General features: G+C 41.9%; 1 protein-coding gene across 9 annotated transcripts in view; it reads left to right on the forward strand.

The window, feature by feature from the left end:
- fryb (furry homolog b) overlaps positions 1-24,912 on the forward strand; it is a 102,729-nt gene that overhangs the window by 36,313 nt on the left and 41,504 nt on the right. For 5 of the 9 annotated variants that reach the window (XM_080434998.1, XM_080434990.1, XM_080434993.1 and 2 more), the window contains 15 exons: positions 581-770; positions 5,292-5,416; positions 7,931-7,988; positions 10,310-10,401; positions 11,150-11,322; positions 12,429-12,589; positions 14,485-14,595; positions 16,448-16,602; positions 18,256-18,355; positions 19,027-19,198; positions 20,205-20,470; positions 21,223-21,369; positions 22,395-22,563; positions 23,090-23,192; positions 24,073-24,143. In XM_080434998.1, the coding sequence (XP_080291124.1) occupies positions 581-770; positions 5,292-5,416; positions 7,931-7,988; positions 10,310-10,401; positions 11,150-11,322; positions 12,429-12,589; positions 14,485-14,595; positions 16,448-16,602; positions 18,256-18,355; positions 19,027-19,198; positions 20,205-20,470; positions 21,223-21,369; positions 22,395-22,563; positions 23,090-23,192; positions 24,073-24,143 (2,093 nt within the window). The remainder of the gene's footprint in view (positions 1-580; positions 771-5,291; positions 5,417-7,930; positions 7,989-10,309; positions 10,402-11,149; positions 11,323-12,428; positions 12,590-14,484; positions 14,596-16,447; positions 16,603-18,255; positions 18,356-19,026; positions 19,199-20,204; positions 20,471-21,222; positions 21,370-22,394; positions 22,564-23,089; positions 23,193-24,072; positions 24,144-24,912) is intronic. The other 4 variants (XM_080434992.1, XM_080434996.1, XM_080434991.1 and 1 more) reach the window with 2 other exon arrangements.

Here is a 24,912-nt window from a genome sequence, read left to right on the forward strand (position 1 = left end):
GGAGACTCCTAGAGGCTGTGTCCTGTCGTGTATGTCGACAAGCCTTTTCCTTGCTTTTAAGGTGTTGCATGGGTGAACTGTGCACTGCTTAATAGCTTTTAACCACATGAACCCCTAGCGTTGTTACTCTGGGCCGCACTTTTGCTGAAGATTGAAGATCTCCAAGCTCTACAATGGATCATAGTGTGACGCGTTGTGTTAGGTTTAAGGTCTACAAATTTTGGCGAGGAGATTTGTTTTATAGGGAAAAAAGGATGGGTCCTATTATAGACCCTTGGGGGATTCCAGTCAATGATGCTTTGCTGCATTTGAGGAGCTACCATTCCTTTTGTCACTTTTTTGGGGACCAGTTTGGAAGCACTGCGGTCAGTAACCGTAGTGAAAAAATGGGTTTTCAACTTCACCAGTACCTCAAAAACGTAACCCAGAAGTTCATATTTTATTCACAAAATGATTTTATTTGAGAAGAAATTGGCGAGCAAATCCGCAATGGATAGTGAGCATTTCCATCGCAGAAGTATAAACCTATTTGTGTGTGTGTGTGTGTGTGTGTGTGTGTGTGTGTGTGTGTTCTCCGCAGCAGTCCCGTTAACGCTAAGAAGACGAGCACGGCGGGCTCCAGTGACAGTTACGTGCCGCTGTGGAGGAACTACCTGATCCTGTGTCTGGGTGTGGCCAAGCCCAGCATCATGTCACCTGGTCACCTGCGAGCCTCCACGCCCGAGATCACCGCCACCACGCCCGATGGCAGCGTCACCTATGACAACAAGGTGCCTGTGTCACACACACACACACACACCCACACACACACACACACACACACACACACACACACACACACACACACACACACACACACACACACGTGCGCGCACACTAGAGCTGGGATCGGGTCAAACTTTTATGTCCGTAGACCGACAGCGTAGTGCCCAAGGCCGACTCACTCGGACCCGACCATTAATTACTAATATGCCTCCGACCCAAGCCCGAGCTGACACAGCTGCGTGGTCAGGAAAACGCGTTATCATGTAAATAGCCTGACACAGAGACAAACAGTGCAGCAGTAGCCTGTCGTTTTTACATTATTTTTACACAATATGAACCACACGACTGACCCGATTCCAATCCCGACCATCAATTATAAAAATGCGTCCGACCTGTGCCCGGCCCGTCGGGTTTCGGGCAGGTGTCCCACCTCTAGTGCACACAGGCACACGCACATACGCACGCACACACACACACACACACACACACACACACACACACACACACACACACACACACACACACACACACACACACACACACACACAGAAGTAGTAGTAGTAAGGTGAGTTTATTTGTATAACACATTTCAACAACAAGGCAATTCAAAGTGCTTCACTCAAAACATTCAGACACATTATAAAAGGCCTTTAAATACAATAAATATAGTTAATTTATTACAGTAATATTTGTATGTAATATTTGTTCATGTGTTAACCACTTACATGTAAGCCCCGTTTTGACAGTATTTGACATTATGACTTGGCCCAAAATAGGACAGACGCAGGACCAAACGGTTCCTGGGAGTAGCACCTGTACAACTCAGCTGCCCTTTATTGTCCACAACCATGTCCTTGGTTGTTGGTCCATGGCATTCCAGAGAGAATGTGCACCAAATTGTGTGTGAAGTGGTAGCGAGAAAAGTGTGTTTTGAAGAAAATGCTAAACGGCCTTTAGTTGCATAATGATCCAAATTTGATTATACAACCTGTATGGTTCAAGAGTTACATGGCAAAACGTGAAGCCCTAGAATTTGACAAATTTGGTGTGGGAATGTTTGCTGTATGTTTTGTGGACAGGTGATTGGTACACCGTCAGTAGTATACCTGGAAAGGTGCACTCTGTGGAGCGCATATCTCCGCCAGGCCAGATGGAACTCCATATTTGGACAGGACTGATGTCATCAACGTGACGTCAGTATTTGGAGGCCGCTGTACCCAATATAAGGGTTGTGCAATTAAATTTTACAGAGCAACACTCGGAATAACTGTGTTTGTATGAAATGTTGATGTGCACCGTGTCTCTGAAAGGAGGACCAATAGATGTTGGTCACGTGGCAGTTCCAGTGGGACTGGAGGTGTACCATATCGTAAGGTTCCGTAACAGGACCGACAGTGATCAGATGGGTGTGCACATCTTCAACACAGTGTCTTTGCGCTGGCTGCACCCGCTCCCAGTGACACCCGGGAGAGGAGAATGTTCCTTTATAGTGCCTTCCATTCACTTTCACACAGCTGTGCTGAGAGAAGAGAGAGACGTCATCTACATCTGGGGTGGGCGTATTTCTGAAACGGAGTTCAGCAACGTGCTTTACGCATTTGATGTTGACAACCACACATGGTTCAAGCCAATGGTTTCTGGGACCGTTCCAGAGGCGAGGTGCCTCCACTCGGCCTGTGTCTTGGGGAAGGTCATGTATATCTATGGAGGACTTTATCCGTTTGGAATGGATAATGACATGTACAAGTTGGACACCACCACAATGGTCTGGTCTTTAATGAAAACCAGAGGTACTGCGCCACCTGCTCCACTATATCACTCTGCCACCATCATCGGGACAAAGATGTTTGTATTTGGGGGCCAAGGACATCAAGGGTACCACAACAATAAATATCAGTGTGTTTGACACGGAGACTGACTGCTGGCTGAGCACACCCTCTGCACAGCTTCTTCCAGAGGGACGCTGGGGTCATTCAGCCTTTACCTACAATGGAGAGCTGTACATATTTGGTGGTGACGCCCAGCTAGCCTTAACTGATATGTGGAAATTCAATCCAAAGACCTTCTCCTGGAAGACGGTTGAGCTCAAGTTGAAAGGTGCTTGTACTAGTTGTATGCACAAGGCCTGTTGTATGGTGGGAGATCGTGTCATCCTCTGTGGAGGATTCAAAGCCAACGATTCAGTGGATGATCCCAAATACATAGCCGTTGTACATATTAGACTTCTGTCCTAGTCTGAAGACGTTAAGCAAGCTAGCAGTTGTTCTGTACGGTCTGGATCGGGCTGGACTCCCACATAACATCAGGTGTGAACTGGCAACCATGACTCAACAGCAACAGGCAAGATGAATGTGCTCGGTGTCAGCACGTTTCAGTGGATGGTGAACACAAGATTAGATGATGATGCTATGGACCTGCACATCTTAGGTATCCTCTAGTCTTAAGACATTATGCAAGCTAGCAGTTATTCAGTACAACATCAAGTTGGAACTGGCAGCCATGACTACCGACAGCAATGGAAAAAATAACAGTGGATGCCACATTAATAAGGCTATAGTATAGTACTTCCTGTCTCTCTGTTCACTGTCCTTAGTGTCCTATCAAAAATACAACAGAAATGAAAATGGAAAAGAACAAGACCAGGAGACCTGGTTCTGCCAGACCCAGAATAAGTACTTTATAAGATCAGAGCACTACGTCACGGCTAAGCCGGACTTCACATGACGTGTCAGCCTGTGTCTATGCCCATGTATGGATGAAAGAGGGACAAAAGATGGACAGACATTTATCCCCATATATGGACGAAATAGGGACAAAGCCTCATGTAGGCCGACCTAGCCTGGTAAACCCTCCCTCCGGAAATCTCATTTCTATTTGATTCCAGGAGTGAGTCTGGCCTGATAGCCCATTCTGCAATATTGGCTGTGGGCTGGAGTTGGGCGGGAGTAATAACGTTGACTGACAACCCCTTCAGCCAGATAATTTTCCCCCTTCAGCCAATCAGCAGTTCACCAGTCTAATGTGACGCAACGGGACTTTTGAGACGGCCAATGCCCAAAATGGGTTGCCTTATTCGGATACATGGGTGTCACTGCCCGCCCCTACCGGTTCTCTAAATTTGTATTTTTAAATAGGCTTTGTCATGATTAATTTACCACATATATGAAGTTAAACAACTAAATTCTATCCAAACGATTTCTTATAAGTAAATTCCGTGCCTCAAAATAGAAGTTAGAGAGCTTTTTGAAGTAAAAGAATAGTGGAGAATATAGCGGACAAGAAAAAGATGGCTGCCGTTCGTGTTTTGGGCTCACTCGAACTCGCCACCTGATTGGCCAACTGCCGCTGTCAATCACAGAACGATGTGCGACGACGCTGATAGGCTCGGTTATTCCACTAGAAACCCCCACAATGGGCTATCAGGCCAGACTCACTCCTGGAATCAAATAGAAATGAGATTTCCGGAGGGAGGGTTTACCAGGCTAAGGCCGACCCTCTGGGTCTGGCAAACAAAAAGGAAATATCTTTACAAAAAATATATATAATTATAATAAAACACACATAATAATAAAACACATGCCCATATATGGGCATAAAAGGGACAAGGACTGACGGATACAGAGGGAGTGTGGTGCCCGCCATCGAGTAGTTCGGATATCCAGTTGTCCAGAACCGCCGATCCAACCAATATGGCCATATATGGGAATTCCAATATATGGGCATATATAGAGTTATAATATATCTAGAGGGCGGACTGCCCCGCCCCCAGCTATTCATTTCAATGAAAGTTGCTCAGTGGCGTTTTGAAGCACCCGGAAGTCTGCCGGAAGTACCAATATTGGGTCGTGAGCAGGCGCAGTAGCATTTTAAATGCGGAAGTAGTGCATTCTCAGATTTGACCACCCGGCAGCTTCACTGTTCTACCGCGGCTCTGGGGGCTTGGCATATACTGATGACATCAGGGATCTCCATATATGGGCATAAAAGGGACACCTGTAGACAGACAGAAACAGATATCTCCATATATGGGCACAAAAGGAACACAGACAGACAGACGGGTACATCGGGTAGGGGGCTACATACTGTGGGTGCCTCGGGGATAAAGCACCCAGGTGAAATGAGGAGCACCCACTGGGTGCTGGTAAAAAATAAATAATAATAATAATAATTCTATTTTTTTTTCCGAAATCAGATCGCCTGGTTCAGATCGCCACTAAATAAACCGAATTAACCGAAATAAAGTTACAAAACCCCCCCAAAAAAGTAAATTATCCGGCCAAAACCCGCGAAATTTGCATGTGTACCAGGTTGCGCACCCAGTAGAGCTTATAAATATCGGCGCCCTTGGGTACTGTGACAAAGCTCCCGACACTATGACACTATGACACTATGACGTATCGACCGGACATTTTGTTAGATTTTTAAACTTTTGATTTTTTTTTTAGATGTAGAAGTAAAAGGAAAAGTAGGAAAGGTTAGAAAACAAACGGTTATAATAATGTTATTATAATTACTGTATGTTTTAGGTGATCGGCACACCGTCAGTGGCCTGGTTGTTGAAGCAGCTGGTTCCTCTGATGAGAGCAGAGAGTCTGGAGATCACAGAGTCTCTGGTCCTCGGGTTGGGACGCACCAACGCTCTGGTCTTCAGGTACTGGAACACACACACACACACACACACACACACACACACACACACACACACACACACACACACACACACACACACACACACACACACACACACACACACACACACACACACACACACGTTATAGGTGAGTGATTAGGATTTGGGTTAAGTACACTGTACATGTACTGTAACATAATTATACATCTTGATGTTGAAGTTGTTAATTTCAGAGCTGTACACCTGTACTTTAACACTGCTATTGCAACGCTAAAGAACTAAACACAAACTAAGTATAATAACTTGACGAGCAAGTCATCCAAATTTACACTTAAAGCATTACCATAATCACTTAAAGGAGTATTTCACTTTCAAAAAAACTTTGGGTCATTTTAACTTCTACTCAGGCTTTTGTGAGCCCTCCAGACCGTTTTTAAGTTGCTTGATTCATTATTTAGATATTTGATATTAATTTTATCAGACACGCCCCCTTCCTATACAAACCCATTATAACTTAAAACTCAATTTTTAACATGTTAGATTCATCAAAAACACCCGTCCTTGGTTCTGGTGACTCACCCTGCCCTCCTAATACGCGAGGGGGCTGTGTTCTTTCGATTACTTTTTTCATTTTGAAAATTAAAAAAACGAAATACGATAAAAAAAATCGAAAAAACACGGCCCCCTCGCGTATTAGGAGGGCAGGGTGAGTCACCAGAACCAAGGACGGGTGTTTTTGATGAATCTAACATGTTAAAAATGGAGTTTGAAGTTATAATGGGTTTGTATAGGAAGGGGGCGTGTCTGATAAAATGAATATTAAATATCTAAATAATGAATCAAGCAACTTAAAAACGGTCTGGGGGGCTCACAAAAGCCTGAGTAGACGATAAAATGACCCAAAGTTTTTTTTTTAAGTGAAATATCCCTTTAAGGCCTATATACAGTAGATGGTCTACAAGATTGTAGATCTTCTACAAGATTGTAGATCTGCTATTATTGAACGTTTGAATGTATGGAATTTCTTTTCTTTTTTTTGTTGTTGTTGAAAGGATTAGTTTATAACCACTTCAGCCCTATTTTATACATAGGCTATTTGAGTATATTTTAAGTATATTTTGATGCCAATACGTTTGTACATTTACTCAAGTAACATTTTGAACACAGGCCTTTTACAGAGTATTTCTACATTGCGGTATACTGTATTCATACTTTTACTCAAGTAAAAACATTTTGCACTTTTTCCCCCACTGCTTGTTTTGGACTCAGTCCCGGGTCGTGACATTGTGATTAAGTATGCCGGTTTGATCAGAACAAGTGGAACCTGTAAAGCCCTATAGGGAAGAAGAAGTTGGCATGATTCATGGTTTAAATTCGAGACTGAGAGGAAAGCGGCAGGTTGAACCTTCGTCCTCCTGACCTTTTCTATTGGTTCTTTTTGTCAAAAACGCACAATTCATCATTCTATTTATATTCACACTCTCCCCCATCTCTTTATTTTTCCCACGAGTTCCTCCTCCGTCTGTCTGTCTGGCACATTCCTCTCATAGCTGAGATGACTGCCGTTCTTCCCTGACAGGCGGAGAGGAGAGAAAAATACCGCTTAGTGATGGAGAAAAGAACATTCTGCGGGTTGGGGTTGGAGGGGTTGGGATTATGTGGCTTTGAAAAGTAAAGAAGTTCCTTTGTTGAGGCGGTGATGTTTCATTTTGTCAGAGTTGGGTTTTTTATTTTTAACGAGCCGGTGTTTTGTGAAGAGGGAGGTCATTGTTATCAGAGGGATTAAGGCTAGACAAGGGCAGGTGTATGGATGATTCTTACCTATTGTTTGTCTAATGTTTACAGTTGTCGGAGGATTAGGAGGTTTAATAGGGCATGCGGTCGTCTGAAATGCGAGCTGCAAAGAGATAGAAAAAACGTTTAGCCCCTGGCATTCTGCTCCATTAGCCGTTTTTAACCTGTTTGTAACCATGTGATCGATTCATGAGTTCGCGAGTCTGAGACGCCACCCGGGCCAACATGAGAACATTTTCACGTGTCACCTGTGGTCTGCAGTACTTTAAAAACGGATTCAAGCGTTTCTTTTCCTTTTTATGCGTATGGTTTACGCCGTAAACCATTCATACTGTATGTTGTGCAGTCAGTGGTGCAAAGCTATACACGGCCAATTAACGCATTGTGATCGGAACGTGTGACTATTATACTCCATCACTCGTCAGTGTCGCTTATCAGAATCAGAATCAACTTGGTTGACACATTGCACGATTACATATGTGTGAGTGGGTTCATTTATGTTTTTTCCTTAGCGTGTAGATCGGGTAGATCGGGTTTTTTAAGTAGTTTGGTCCCCAGGATCCCCTCATTTTTGTTAGTTTTTTCCGATAGCAGGGTTGTGTGTATTATGATATATATATATATATATATATATATATATATATATATATATATATATATATATATATATATATATATATATATACACACACTGTACCATACTATTATTTGATGCCTTCTTTCCTGCTGTGTGTTTCATAGAGAGCTAGTGGAGGAGCTACATCCACTGATGAAGGAAGCACTGGAACGGAGACCGGAGGTACGTAAACACACTGCACGAAAGACACCAAAAACACAGAAACACTGAGAGGTTCTCTCTGTCACACAAACATAGAGTGACCAGACGTCCCGGTTTGTCCGGGACTGTCCCCGTTTTAAAGTTCCGGCAAATTAGCCTGGCATTGGCCAGACTGATAACGGACAGCAGTTGAAACGCAGTCACTGGTTGGCCCGATCATTTTCTGATTTCTCATACTCGCTCCCTATGGGCCGAAGTCCAGACTGATACCGGGGAGGAACGTGAGAGTGAATCCATGTTATCGGTCTGGCCAGTGGTGGAAAGTAACTAAGTAGATGTACAGTGGTAGCCAGTTGAGATCATCACATTGGGTACCCACTAGATCAGTACCTCTCAGGTACCCATCAAAGCCACACCCCTCTGGGGGGGTGGTTTTGCCTTGGAGGGAGGAGTTTAGCATTATTTTTTTTCCCACCGTGCAATACAGTAAGTGGACAGTAGATGGCAGGGCCGAGCAACTATTGGTTGCAACTATTGGTTGTTGTTTACAAGTAGAATTTAGGCTTCTACTTGTTGTACTGTAGAAGCCTACTATAGCAGTAATTATACTTTAAATAGTGTAATTTCTATGAGGTGTCCATAACACCATACAGACAATTTAGGCTATTCTAAACCAAGTCCAATAATGGCTCAAAATATATGGCTGAAGTGGTTAGTGTGTTCTGTGATTTTAATCAAAATCTAAGTGACTAGTAACCAAAGTTTTCAAATAATTGAGGAAGAGGGAGAGGGAGGGAGAGCGAAAGAGGTACTGAACTTAAGTACAATTTTGAGGTATTTGTACTTTACTTGAGTATTTCCAATAGCCAATACTTCTACTTTCACTCCACTACATCTCAGAGGCAAATATTGTATTTTTACTCCACTACAATTATTTGAAAACTTTAGTTACTAGTTACTTTCCAGATATAAATTATTACATTATAAAACATACATTAACCACTTTAGCCCTATTTTATACATAAGGCTATTTGAAAATAGCCGATCTACAAGCTCACAACGCGTCGCATTGTGACGCGTTGTGAGCTTGTAGATCTGCTATTTTCAAACATTTAGTACTTTTACTTTTGGTACATTAAGTACATTTTGATGCCAACACTTTTGTACTTTTACTCAAGTACATTTTTAAATTCCGGACTTTTACTTGTAACAGAGTATTTCTAAATTACAGTATTGGTACTTTTACTTAAGTAAAACATTTGAGTACTTTTTTCCACCACTGAGTCTGGCCACTGCCAGGCTACCGGCAAATACCTGTACAACACAAAAATGTCCTGGTTTTCAACATTCACTACCAAAAAGTCCTGGTTTTCACCAGGTTTAAACGTTGATACAACTTAATACTCCAAAAAAAAAAAAAAAATTGACTTTTGAATCAACTCTTAACCCCCCATGTCTCTGTCCTAGGCCTCTACGAGCTCATAATACGTCACTTTGCGATGCGCTGTGAGTCCCATTTCACGAAATCTCGTCTAGCGAGTCTTCCGGTGGGGCGCATTCAAGACAATCACGTTGCATAGTGTTCTGTCACTATGAACGTCAGATCTCACACAAAAAAAAAAAAGCGAATAAAATACACGATTTAGCGCGAGGCCCATAGGCACACTTTTTTTTTTTTTTTTTAAGATATTATTTGGGGCTTTTTCTGCCTTTATTGATAGGAAAGTAGGCTGACAGGAAATGGGGAGAGAGAGATGGGGGGGGTGACACACAGCAAAGGTCATCGGGATCGCGAGTCGAACCCGCGACACGCTGTAAAGCTGGATTACCAGCCTATATGGTATGCGCCTGGACCGCTAGGCCAGCGGGCGCCCCCCAGGCACGCGTTTTTAGCTGTGGTGTACCCGGGATGGAGTTATGACATTCTTCAACTGTACCACTCATAGAAAAGGTTAAAAGAAACGTGGGGTAAAATACCCCTTAAAATCAAACATTTCAACCATTCAATCTTCATAATACCGGTAACGATTGTATGTATCAAAACATTGTTATGTCTGAAAAGGTGTCATATAATTCCATGAGGGATGGGCCATGATGTGACATGACACTTAAATAAAATCATTCATTCACTCATTCATTCATTCATCCATTCATCCATTCATTCATTCATTCATTCATTCATTCATTCATTCATTCATTCATTCATTCATTCATTGCATGCATGCATTCATTCATTCATAGAAGGGACCCCTACAGGTCTGTGTGGTGTGATGTGTACACCCTCAGAGCTTTACCGTGTGCGTTTGATGTGTCATTAAACATCAGTGTCTCTGTCTCACCAGAACAAGAAGCGGCGAGAGAGGAGGGACCTGCTCCGGCTGCAGCTCCTCAGGATCTTTGAACTGCTGGCTGATGCTGGAGTCATCAGTGACAGGTAACACACGCACGCACGCACGCACGCACGCACGCACGCACGCACGCACGCACGCACGCACGCACGCACGCACGCACGCACGCCCACACGCGCACGCACACACACATGCTCGGGTGGGTCCTAGCCATGGTTGTGTTTCTGTGCTCTACAGTTGGAGCGTGACTCGCTGGCTCTAGTAGCTCTGTTCCCGTCAAGGAGGAGTCAGAGCTTCATGGTTGTGTTTCTGTGCGCTACGCCAGTGTTGATTTCGTCGACTAAAACTATGACGAAAAAATGTCCGTCCACTACCTCTTTTCACTGACGAAAACTAAATAAAAACTAAGCTATGATGACTAAAACTATGACTAAATATATTGACAATTTCGTCAACAAAGAAGAACTAGACTAAAATGTTAGGGAGGGACTAGTGGAGAAGACAAGTCATTTTATGTTTGGTTGCGCTTAGGGTGTTGTGCTCTGAAAATAGCAGATCTACAAGCTCACAACGCGCCGCAGCGCGACGCGTTGTGAGCTTGTAGATCTGCTATTTTCAGCATGCAACCAAGTGTAAAATCGGGCATTATGACGCCATCAAGGCACCGCCAAAATACATTTTAGTCGACTAAATCAACTATAGATTTAGTCGACTAAAATTAGACAAAAACCAAAAAAAATCTGATGATTAAAATATGATCAAAACTGCTCTACACAGTACTAGAGGAGTCAGAGCTTCATGCTTGTGTTTCTGTGCTCTACTCTACCACTACAGTACTAACGGGGCATTGGAGCGTGACTCCCTGGCTCTGGGGGCTCTGTTCCTGGAGTACGTGGACCTGACCCGCATGCTGCTGGAGGCCGAGAACGAGAAGGAGCTGGACGTTCTGAAGGACATCAGGGCCCACTTCAGTGGCATGGTGGCCAACCTCATCCAGTGTGTCCCTAGTAAGATCATCATGGTTCCCGTAATGCATTGGTTCTCAAAGTGGGGTCCGGGGACCCCCAGGGGTCCTTGGGAGGGTTCCAGGGGGTCCCCAGCAGAATGTGTTAATATAGCCCCACAAACATTTTAACCACTTTAACTTTTATACTTATGGCTATTCAAAAATAGCAGATCTACAAGCTCATAGCGCGGCACCGAGTGCCGCGCTATGAGCTTGTAGATCTGCTATTTTTGAAAAATCTTGAAAATATGTGCAAACCTTTTGAATATATTTATATTTTTAAGCGAACATTTGTAACTCAAATATTTGCTTCTGGGGTTCCGTGGAACAAAACTATTTGAAATGGGGGTCCGCGACAAGATGCATATTATTTTGGGGGTCCTTGACATGAAAAGGTTTGAGAACCACTGTCGTAATGGAAGGAAAATATCGTTGCTGTAGGGGCAGAAACCTCTTATCTCCATATTTGTACTTTTTGTATTTTTTTCGTAAAATGTATGCCCTACTTGATCATACCACAGCGTCACACAAAAGTATAAAAAGTAGCAGATCTACAAGCTCGAAATGCGGCTCAAAGCGACACGTTTTGAGCTTGCAGATCTGCTTTGAATTTGAATCCTGAAAAGTTAACAGTTTTGTACGTAATATAAGGTTTCCACCTGACAGTGACGATATGTAGTATTGCTATGGGGCAGACATCTCGTATCTCAAATGTTTCAACTTTTTTCATGAATGAATGCCTACTTTGTCATACAAGAGTGTCGCGTAAAAGTTGCAAACATATTTAAATATATTTTCTCTAATTTAGAACGATTTAGGAAGTTAAAGTCGTTACGTCTGTCTGTGGGTTTTATAAATATTTAACCAATGAAAAGTATTAACAAGCAAACTTGTAATTAAATAATAACTACATTGGAACCACTGGAACACAGGTTTTTTTTCCCCATTTCCTGACAGCAACGATATACAGTATTTCAAATGTATTTCACATTTATACTTCAAAATATATTTAGAAAATGGCCACAAAACCTGTCTGTCTGTCTGTCTGTCTGTCTGTCTGTCTGTCTGTCTGTCTGTCTGTCTGTCTGTCTGTCTGTCTGTCTTCAGTCCACCATAGGCGTTTCCTGTTCCCCCAGCAGTCTCTAAGGCACCACCTCTTCATTCTGTTCAGCCAATGGGCCGGTCCCTTCAGCGTCATGTTCACGCCCCTCGATCGCTACAGCGACCGCAACCACCAGATCACCAGATACCAGTACTGTGCTCTGAAGGTAAACAAACAGATCACAATCTATGTTGATTTTGTGATGAAAAATGTTCGCCGACTACCTTTTTGCACTGACGAAAACTAAATAAAAACTAAGCTATGATGACTAAAATTAAGACTAAATATATTGACAATTTCATCAACAAATAAAAACTAGACTGAAATGTTAGTGAGGGACTAGTGGAGAAGAGATCCAGGAGAATTAAAGACTAAAGAATAAAGTTATTTTATGTTTGGCTGCGCTCGGTTGTTGCGCTCTGAAAATAGACGATCTGCAAGATCGGCTATTTTCAGCATGCAACTAGTTAACAACAAGTAGGCCAGGCAGAGAGGATGGAAACACTACCCATCCTTTCTGCCTGGCCTACTTGTTGTTAACTAGTTGTACGAACGCTTGTTTTATTGTTTTATTGGATCTTGTTCAGTCGATACACTTATTTGTTTTAGCTCGTGCTCATTTGATTTAGCTATTTTTGTCTCAGCTGGTTAAGGAAATAGGTAGCTGATATAATGCACTTTTACCTTAGCGCTAGACTCTTGGTTGCTTGTTTTTGCAGAAAATGCACTTAAGACTTCTGGTGATTAGTAGTTTTCGTTCCCTACCTATGTTGAATGCACTTATTGTAAGTCGCTTTGGATAAAAGCGTCTGCTAAATGACTGTAATGTAATGTAATGTAATGTAATGCAACCAGGTGTGAAATCAGCCATTACGACGCCATCAAGGCACCGCCAAAATACATTTTAGTCGACTAAATCAACTGTAGATTTAGTCAACTAAGATCTTATGATATTTACTCGACTAAAACTAGACAAAAACTAAAACATTTCAGATGACTAAAATATGACTAAAACTAAATCAAAATCTGACCGAAACGTCACTTTATTTCACCATGAAATGGCCTGTCACACCCGTCTTCAGCCCTAGTAAGCCTTGAGCCTCATGGCACAAACGTCCCTACCTCTTTCATATGTAAAAACTCCCATTGCTGTGAGGTCAACTGAATCAGAGGCCAAGTCTTTTTTAGCTGCCATGCAAAGACGCGCTGGAGCGCTGCTGCTGCTCTTCCCAGTGCCCAAGCATCGCGCTTTAGAGCTGGAGCCACCTGCCATTTAGTTTTTTGGGTGCGGCGCCCTGGGCGCTTCACGCAGACATAGTAGTTCAACCTTTGGAGATGAGCGCTGCTCTTTTGATCCTTCTCCTGTCTTAGCAACCAGGTTAATTTACGACCTGTATTGAATCCATGTTTGCATAGTTACAGCTAAGCTATTTGTGCTAAGTTGTCATCTGCGTAGATGACAGGACATAAAACACAGCAACGGTGTCAAACGTCGTGCAGGGTGTCAATAAACGTTGCATGTGAGCGCTAGCGGCTATGGACACGATATCCAAAGCCCCCCTCAGCTCATATTACCCTTTCTGTGGACTTTTTAACTTTTAACTGACTAAACATCAGTGGTGGAAAGTAACTAACTACATTTACTCAAGTACTGTACTTGAGTCCAATTTTGAGGTACTTTTACTTTACTGGAGTATTTCCAAATTGCAGAACTTTTACTTCTACTCCACTAAATTTCGGCCATTTGAAAATAGCCGATCTACAAGCTCACAATGCGTCGCATTGTGAGCTTGTAGACCGGCTATTTTCAAAGGATTTTTAAACATTTTATCCATTAGAAAACTTGTGAAATGGGACATTCTGATGCCAATACTTTTTGTACTTTTACTCAAGTAAATTTTGAATTCCGGACTTTTACTTGTAACAGAGTATTTCTACATTGCAGTATTGATACGTTTACAACGTTTTCCACCACTGTCTCTGTGTGTGTGTGTGTGTGTGTGTGTGTGTGTGTGTGTGTGTGTGTGTGTGTGTGTGTGTGTGTGCGTGTGCGTGTTTTAGGCCATGTCAGCGGTCCTGTGTTGTGGGCCAGTGTTCGACAACGTGGGACTGTCCACTGATGGCTATCTGTACAAGTGGCTGGACAACATCCTGGCCTGCCACGACCTCCGGGTACGTTCAACTTTAACTACATTACTTTAAGTACCGCACTTAACCACTTAAACCCCATATGGTTGACCGGTGTCCCTCAGGGCTCTATGCAAGTGTCTTTTCTGTTTTCTCCAGTGGTGGAAAGTAACTAAGTACATTTACTTAAGTACTGTACTAAACTACATTACTTTAAGTACCGCACTTAGCCACTTGAACCCCATTATGGTTGACCAGTGTCCCCCCAGGGCTCTATACTAGTGTATTTTCTGTTTTCTGTTATTGTGGGGAAAGCTTTTGCTGAAAATAGCTACATTATGATCCTAGATTACTGTCTCTATGCATTTGATGTATTACCTATTACCACATTTTTTAACTCTGTAACAACTTCTGGGGGGGTCCCTGGAACAAAAATATTTTGAGATGGGGGTCCATGGTAACCTCACTCCGTCAAATGGAAGAAGCTTGCGACACACATTTTACAGCGTACTTGCATCTGAGACTCCGGGCGCAGAATCGATGACAGACGGAGTTTAATTTTTTCAAGCTACTAGGCAGGTGATTGGATGATCCCGCCCCTAGCAGCCGCTGATTGGTTCGGACACGCAGTGTTCGGGCAGCCTTACTCCCTACGCAATCCCAGACCTCCCTGAAATCAAATGCAAATGAGATTTCCGGAGGGAGGGGGTTTACCAGGCTAGGTCCATGGCCAAATACATTAAAAAAAACTGTTAGGATTTAGAAGAAATTTGTAGAATCCCCCAGAAGCAAAGATTTTAGTAAAAAAAAATTGAAAATATATATTCAAAGATTTGCAAACATTTTCCAAGATTTCCCCCCCCAAAAATCAGATATACAAGCTTGTATATCTGCTATTTTTTAATAGCCCAAAGAAATCTAAAAATGACAGAGATGCGTTCCCGGTCTTAACACATTTACCCCAAAGACGGATATATCCGTCATTAAAAATAAATAAAATAACAATATTTTTTTGGGGGGAAAAACATCCAGAACCCAGCAAAACATGCTATTTTCAACTGGGTATAACAAGAGAACGGGAGGTCGCGATGACATCATTTTTTTCACAGAAGCACAGTGATTTCCTCCGTGATTAGCAACCATCAGGGGATCGATCATACTGGAGATAAATATTCTGTGGTTCTTGAAACATTTGGCAGGTAGCCAGCAATCTAATGCTGGCTACCTGCCAGCATTAGAAAGCCCCTGGCAGTGAATGTGTAAATGGATTAAGAGCGTCTGCTTTAATGTCTAAATGGTAACTTGCAGTGGTGTAAAGTAACTAAGTACATTTACTTAAGTACTGTACTTAAGTACACTTTTGAGGTATTTGTACTTTACTTGAGTATATCCAATTTCCAATACTTTTACTTCTACTCCACTACATCTCAGAGGCAAATATTGTACTTTTACTCCACTACAATTATTTGAAAACTTTAGTTACTAGTTACTTTGCAGACATAAACTATGATATAATGAAACATACATTAACCACTTTAGCCCTATTTTATACATAGGCTATTTGAAAATAGCAGATCTACAAGCTCACAACGCGTCGCATCGCGACGCGTTGTGAGCTTGTAGATAGGCTATTTTCAAATATTTAGTACTTTTACTTTTGGTACTTTAAGTACATTTTGATGCCAATACTTTTGTACTTTTACTCGAGTACATTTTTAATTCTGGACTTTTACTTGTAACAGAGTATTTTTATATTGCAGTATTGGTACTTTTACTTAAAGTAAAGAATTGTAGTACTTTTTCCACCACTGCCTGCCAGCATTAGAAAGCCCCTGGCAGTGAATGTGTAAATGGATTAAGAGCGTCTGCTTTAATGTCTAAATGGTAACTTGTATAGGTGCACCGGCTGGGCTGTGAGGTGGTCATCCTCCTGTTGGAGCTCAACCCGGACCAGGTGAACCTGTTCAACTGGGCCGTGGACCGCTGCTTCACCGGATCCCACCAGCTGGCGTCTGGCTGCTTCAAGGCCATCGCCACTGTCTGCGGAAGCCGGTAAGGGAATCAATACAATTCTCACGGATTAAAAGTTCTCTCAGTCGCCACGACTTATTTCAGTCATTTGGATTCCACAGAAGTCAGCATGTGTTCTATGGAAGCATGTCACGGACTGAAAATAGTAAGTGTGGTTGCCCCGAAAGGGCAACTACACTATAGTACAAAAGTATTGGTATCAAAATGTGCTTAAAGTAATACTAGGTAACGTTTTCAACAAAACTAAAGTTAAATTGTATATCTTTTGCGAGTGGCAAAAGTTTCACAACACCCACTCCGTGAATTTCACCCCCGGAAGCCTTTTATTTATATATTTTCTATTGAACGTGTACGGGGGGGACTTTCCCGGGAAAATGACGTTCCTGGCCAACGTCATGTCGTGGCCGACGTCCTCAGGAACTACCGCAACGGTTTCCTGTTTGGCCAGGAACTACCGCGCTATTAACAAAAAGGAACCTCACGCTGATTTTAAGATAATGTAGGATTGGAAGATCGAAAAAGAACAGAAAAAGAAAGCACAGCTCATGGTAACTAATGCTCCACTGGCTAAGAGAAACGATCCGTAGATAGTATAAAACAATTAAAAGATCGCTTTTTGAAACGCTTCCGGCTTCCGGTGAAAACGAATGGAATTCTGGGTAATCGAGGACTAGGGAAATTGTATGCAGTGACGGTAGTGACCAGCAGAGGTTGCTAAAAATTTTTATTTGTGATTCTACATTGTACAACTTTAAAGTACCAAAAGTAAAAGTACTAAAATGTTTGAAAATAGCCTATGTATAAAATAGGGCTAAAGTGGTTAATGAATGTTTTATAATGTAATAATTTATATCTGCAAAGTAACTAGTAACTAAAGTTTTCAAATAATTGTTGTGGAGTAAAAGTACAATATTTGCCTCTGAGATGTAGTGGAGTAGAAGTAAATGTATAGACAATTGGAAATACTCCAGTAAAGTAAAAGTACCTACAAATGTTACTTAAGTACAGTACTTGAGTAAATGTACTTAGTTACTTTACACCACCGCGAAAGGGCAACTACACTATAGTAATTTATGTCTTTATAGATACATTTTATTTTGCTGCGCTACTCCTCCCACAGTTTTTGCGGCACACACTCAAGCCATACTGTGTGTCAAATCCACCGGCTTCATCGGGAATCGTGTGCTTCCATTTTTCTAAGATATATATTGTATAGTTTAATTGATATTCATGTGTTAGTGAATGAACTTTCCCCATTGACTTATAATGGGAAAATGCAAAGACTCCCATTCAAGTAGTAGCTAGAAGACTTGTCTAGGTCCAGTTGCAGATTTCAGACAGGTGCTCTTTTATGGTGGTTTTGAAGGAGGGTAGGAAGTCGCACTTTTTTTTTTGATGGCTGGTGGTGGTAGGGCATTCCACATTTTGGTGGCATAGTGGTAGAATCAATTCATCCCTTTGTTTGTCCCGAATCCGGGGGGAATGAGAATCAGTGGGCTTTTCTCATTCTTTTGAATTAGTCATACCAGGAAGAGATGAGTTTGTCTTGAGAGGCATTATCTCACTTAACCTTACGTGTGTGTGTGTGTGTGTGTGTGTGTGTGTGTGTGTGTGTGTGTGTGTGTGTGTGTGTGTGTGTGTGTGTGCGTGCGCGTGCGCGTGTGCGTGTGTCAGGAACTACCCATGTGACTTGGTGACCCTGCTCAACCTGGTGCTGTTCAAGGCCTCCGACACCAGCAGAGAAATCTATGAGATATCCATGCAGCTGATGCAGGTACCAGTGTGTACACACAGACACGCACGTGCGAGCGCACACACGCGCTCAACACACATTCCCCATGGCAAGAGGGTAGTGTTGATTTTGACAGGACATTTTTATTTAGCATTAGTCATAGTCTTTTGAATCAAATTCCATTTAGTTTTAGTCATATTTTAGTCATCTGAAATGTTTTACTGTTAGTCTAGTTTTAGTCGACTAAATATCATAAGATTATAGTTGACTAAATGTACAGTTGATTTAGTCGACTAAAATGTATTTTGGCGGTGCCTTGATGGCGTCGTAATGGCTGATTTTACACTTGGTTGCATGCTGAAAATAGCGGATCTACAAGCTCACAACGCGTTGTGAGCTTGTAGATCTGCTATTTTCAGAGCGCAACACCCGAGCACAACCAAACATAAAATGACTCTCTTCTCCACTCGTCCCTCACTAACATTTTAGTCTAGTTTTCATTTGTTGACAAAATTGTCAATATATTTAGTCTTATTTTTAGTCATCATACCTTATTTTTTATTTAGTTTTCGTGAGTGAAAAAAGGTAGTCGACGAACATTTTTCGTCATAGTTTTAGTCGACGAAATCACGTATGTAATGTAATTACATGAATCAGTGAATCATATGAAAATGGGTGGACAAACGTGTGTGTGTGTGTGTGTGTGTGTGTAGGTGTTGGAGACGAAGCTGTGTGCGTACTCTAAGCGCATGGTGGAGCAGAAGCCCGGTAACATCCTGTACGGGACCCACGGGCCCCTGCCCCCCCTCTACAGCGTCAACCTGTCCCAGCTGAGCATCCAGCTGGCCAGCATGTACCCTGAACTCACCCTGCCCCTCTTCTCAGGTAGACACACACACACACACACACACACACACACACACACACACACACACACACACACACACACACACACACACACACACACACACACACACTATATTCTGATTGTAACCGTTGCTATTTTTTGCTCAGTTACGAAAATAGGTGGGTTTTTCAGGTGGGTTGCAAAATCTCAGCCAATCAGGAGAGAGTACCCATTTATCATGAATGACCTGAATGAACAACTCTATAGAAATGAGTACTATGATAGTATAGAGCTATTTTACCCTTATTTTAACCAAAGAAAAGAAAACACTGACTCTACACACAAGCTGCTGCTGATTTCTCAGAAACTTAAAATGTCATTATTTTATCGTTGAATTGAATTCCGATTTTCCGTTTCTTCCTTGCAGTTGTGACACAGGGAATAAAACTCTGAGATATTCTGACATTATGATCACTCACTATTGCAAGAAAAGAAAGATAGTTTTAACCCATTAAGACCTGGAACTGTGTCATTTTTAGATTTGAGCTAAAAAGCATTATTTTACACTTTGAGCTATTCAAAAATAGCAGATCTACAAGCTCATAGCGCGGCACCGAGTGCCGCGCTACGAGCTTGTAGATCTGCTATTTTTGAAAAATTGTGAAAAATGTGCGCAAATCTTTGAATATATATATTTTTAAAGCGAACATTTTTAACTCAAATCTTTGCTTCTGGGGGTCCCTGGAACAAAATATTTTGATGGGGGTCCGCGGCCAAATACATATCATTTTGGGGGTCCTGGACATGAAAAAGATTGAGCACCACTGATATAGAAACATACGTTTTTCAGAAAACTGTTGAGATTTAGGAGACATGTAGAATCGGCTTCAGGTCTCAATGGGTTAATAAAAGGTCTTTTTATTTTTACTCAATGGTGTAAAAGGGCTTCTATACTCATAACATGCAATCCAATTAATCTCTCTCTCTCTGTCTCTCTGTCTCTCTCTCTCTCTCTCTCTCTCTCTCTCTCTCTCTCTCTCTCAGAGGTGTCACAGCGCTTCCCCACCACGCATCCTAACGGCAGACAGATCATGCTGTCCTACCTGCTGCCGTGGCTCGGTAACATAGAGCTGCTGGACACGGGGCTGCTGCCCCCGGCCTCCAGCCCCTGCACCCCCGAGGAGGAGCCCCGGGGCGCCCGGGGCGGCCCACACAACCTGGGCATCGCCCCCATCCTGAGGGGCAGCGGCTGGGGCTCGCTGCAAGCCACCTCGCTGGTGCTCAACAACCTCATGTTCATGACCGCCAAGGTGAGGGAGGTGTGTGTGTGTGTGTGTGTGTGTGTGTGTGTGTGTGTTGCCATAATTTTCATCAAAATATTGACGCGATTGCCCTGTTGACCGCCTCCAGGCAAAACACTGAGGCCAATACCCACACGCAGCACAGCACACAGTTGACAACTTGACACAGACGTTTTTTTTTACCCGCCGGGCATGGCTGCTTCAAATATTGAGCATTATCTATTATCAATAACTAGCCTACTGTATAACTTATAGAAAGACAGATTGCCACAGCGGCTTAAATTAGATCTTGTAAATAATTTGCGCGCGCGCACACACACACACACACACACGCACACACACACACACACACACACACACACACACACACACACACACCCTCCAAACACAGAAACGAACTATTATACTGCAGTGCTAGTCCTGTTAATATGAACCTTCACTGTATTTATTCATATTAATAAGCAAGACGATCACGCAAAAAAACAATCAAAAACAATTTTAATGAAAGAAAGAAAGAAAGACATTATGAAATGTATTCATGTATTTATTTATATTTAAAAAATCGATTGAAGGCCCACCCCGTGGCTTCGTCCCTGGTTTACACTGTTCCTCGTTTAGCTGGGGACCCCTGGTGGTCCCCACCGAACGCCTCTTTCAGAACTAGTGTCTCATACAAAATAAAACATCTTCTTTCACAATAAAACCAGACCGTATGTCCTTTCAAAAATAAGAGTGTGCTGTGTTGTGTTCTCCATGGTCAGTATGGAGACGAGGTGCCTGGTCCTGAGATGGAGAACGCCTGGAACGCTCTGGTGTCCAACGAGAGGTGGAGCAACAACCTGCGTGTGTCTCTGCAGTTCCTCATCAGCCTGTGTGGAGTCAGCAGCGACACCACGCTGTTACCTTATGTGAGTTTTTTTACTTCCACTTAGGCCTGTCACAATTATTACATAATCGTCTAATCGCATTATTTTTAGGTAATAGCTTACAAAGCGTCACTTTGTGACGCTTTGTAAGCTTGTAGATCAGCTATTTCTGCTATTTTTACATGGGTAAAATTATTAAATATGTCAATAATTTCTTTGTATTTTTAAGTTATTTATCATACTGTGCAATTATTATTATTTCTTTTATACGTTAAATGCCAAAAACACAATTAAATCGTTAATCGCAATTATTTTAGTGACAATTAATCGTCAACTTAAATATGTGACAGCCCTACTTCCTCTTTGTTTTTTTATTATTATTATTATTATGTTCATCCTTCCCTCCCACCCAACCCCCCCATCCAAGGACACCGATCACATATAAAATAACAGAATAACACAAAGAAAAAGACAAACACATTAAAAAAATAAAAGAAAGAGTAGAAATAAAGATATACTGTAGTTATAGTGATGCACCAAAGATACTTCCAGTAAGTAAAACAGACCACAACTATCAAAGATAACATGACACATTCTCTCAATGGGTGTTGCATAATTATTTTTAATACAGTACTCACCTGTTCTGGTGTAATACAAGTAATATACTAATATTCAGGCTCACACAAAATCTGCAGAAAAGAAAATGACACTGCGGCTGTAAAACAAAACGACACAAAGAAATGCGACCTAGTGTCACATTGGGATACATTCATTCTTTATAACACTGCAAACCAGAACAGAATGTGTAGAATGTGTGAAATAGGTTTTCTGTGTATCGTTTGTCCATAACTTATACAATCCAAAACATCTGGCAATTTTTTTTAAATGTCCATATAATTGTCTGTATTGTACGGTGTATATAATAATGTTTGTGCATGCTGGGTGTTTCAGATCAAGAAGGTGGTGATCTACCTGTGTCGTAACAACACCATCCATGTTAATGTTTCAGATCAAGAAGGTGGTGATCTACCTGTGTCGTAACAACACCATCCATGTTAATGTTTCAGATCAAGAAGGTGGTGATCTACCTGTGTCGTAACAACACCATCCAGACCATGGAGGAGCTGCTGTTTGAGCTCCAGCAGACGGACCCCGTCAACCCGGTGGTCCTGCACTGTGACAACCCCCCCTTCTACCGCTTTGCCGCCAGCAACAAGACCCCCACCTCACACACAGGTCTGTCTGTGTGTGAGTGTGCCTGTGTGCCTGTGTGCCTGTGTGCGTGTGTGCGTGTGTGCGTGTGTGCGTGTGTGTGTGTGTGTGTGTGTGTGCGTGTGTGCGTGTGTGTGTGTGCGTGCGTGCGTGCGTGCGTGCGTGCGTGCGTGCGTGCGTGCGTGCGTGCGTGCGTGCGTGCGTGCGTGCGTGCGTGCGTGCGTGCGTGCGTGCGTGTGTGTTAGAGGGTAGCACCCTCTAACACACCCGTCGATAATCAAATTGTATTAGACCCGATGTTCATTTAACTCTTTCACTGCCAGATTAAATACATAATTGAATTGCCCACTACCAGCGATTTTTGGTTTTCCTTACATTTTCAACTAGTCACATAATATTTACATCCAGTATGGATAAAGTATCTTATTTTAAAGTATATTTTATTGCTATACTTTTTGGCAAATTATAATTTTGTCTTACAAACATATTAATTTATTCAGGAGTGTATTTTTTTAATTGTCTTCCTTAAACACTATCATTGTTCATCCAGGCACCACGTCCAGCAGTAACACCGTGGTTGCCGGTCAGGACAACTTTCCCGACTGCAACGAGACCAAGATGGCCAGAGAGAATGAAGAGAGGTCTGTTTTCATGTTAGTACAACTTATTAACACCTGTTATTAACACTATACAACGTATAGCATATAAATAACTGTTATTAACACTATAGAACGTATAGCATATAAATGACTGTTATTAACACTATAAGAACGTATAGCATATAAATGACTGTTATTAACACTATACATGTATAGCATATAAATAACTGTTATTAACACTATACATGTATAGCATATAAATAACTGTTATTAACACTATGCAACGTATAGCATATAAATAACTGTTATTAACACTATACAACGTATAGCATATAAATAACTGTTATTAACACTATAGAACGTATAGCATATAAATGACTGTTATTAACACTATACACATGGATTAAAGTTCTCAGTTGTCACGACTGATTTCAGTCCTATGCATTCCATAGAAGCCAGCATGTCTGCAAGCTCTCAATGCGCATTAAGAGCTTTTCAGTCATTATTTTAAGATTAGAGAATTTGAAGTGGTCAAACTAGCAAATTATGTTCAGAAGCATCTTCCATATAACCATAATGGTCTCGGATACTGGTTGCCAGTATGTAGGAACAGCAGGGAGAATATTACTAAAACATCATAATGTTGCGTTCATTGTTTAGGAATCAGCGCTAGTGTGGGGGGCTCTATTCACAAGTTTCACAAATCACATATTAGGACTTGTTGGCCATACAAAAATGTTCAGTCATGAGATTGTATTTAGCTTTAATGCATGTATACATGTATAGCATATAAATAACTGTTATTAACACTATGCAACGTATAGCATATAAATGACTGTTATTGACTCTATACATGTATAGCATATAAATAACTGTTATTAACACTATACAACGTATAGCATATAAATAACTGTGTGTGCTTTTATCTCCTCAGGGCCAGAGCTCACAACAGACTGGAGTCTCGCTACAGCAACAGCTCTGGAGGCTCCTACGAAGACGAGAAGAGTAAGATATTCTCTCTCTCTCTCTCTCTCTCTCTCTCTCTCTCTCTCTCTCTCTCTCTCTCTCTCTCTCTCTCTCTCTCTCTCTCTCTCTCTCTCACACACACACACACCGCCCTGTCGTTTGGAATGAGCTGCAGGACATACATTTCTCCTCCTATAGCTCAGTATGCTCAGTATGTTAATAGTGAATAATGACCTGAGAACAGACGAACACGAGGACAACGGTTTCTCAGAGGAAAGACAAGGCAGCAGTATCATAGGCAGGGTGTGTGGATGTATGTACACTTAATTACTGGCATCTAATTCAAAGCTTCTGTTTCCTGTTCAAAACGTAACAGCGCTGCACAATTCTTTGTTTCTTTTTTTTTTCTTTTTTGCACCATGCACCATGTATTTTCCAGAATTTATCATAATATAGATTTAGAATAACCTAGCATGGTATCAGATTAACCACTATCAACCTAGTGTCCCAGTCTTTTTTTTGTTTTAATATATTTTTGGGGCTTTTCTGCCTTTGGATAACATAGTGGTAAGTCACAGTTGTCAGCTCAGGAATCGAACCTGTGACTCGCTGTCAGGGTGCATTACAGCCCATATGTGGTATGTGCCTTAACCACTAGGCCGTCGGCGCCCCTTTTGTCCCTATTTTAAGTATGTCATTATAGGCAAAACTTCCAAAAATGTTCAAAGATTCTCCGCTAATTTCACTGCGCGACGCTTACGTTTCTAAGCTCACTTTAAGCTATTCATTATAGGACTTTCCAGGACTT

Source organism: Gymnoscopelus braueri (genome assembly GCF_963280865.1).
Source record: "Gymnoscopelus braueri genome assembly, chromosome: 8".
Taxonomy (NCBI): domain Eukaryota; kingdom Metazoa; phylum Chordata; class Actinopteri; order Myctophiformes; family Myctophidae; genus Gymnoscopelus; species Gymnoscopelus braueri.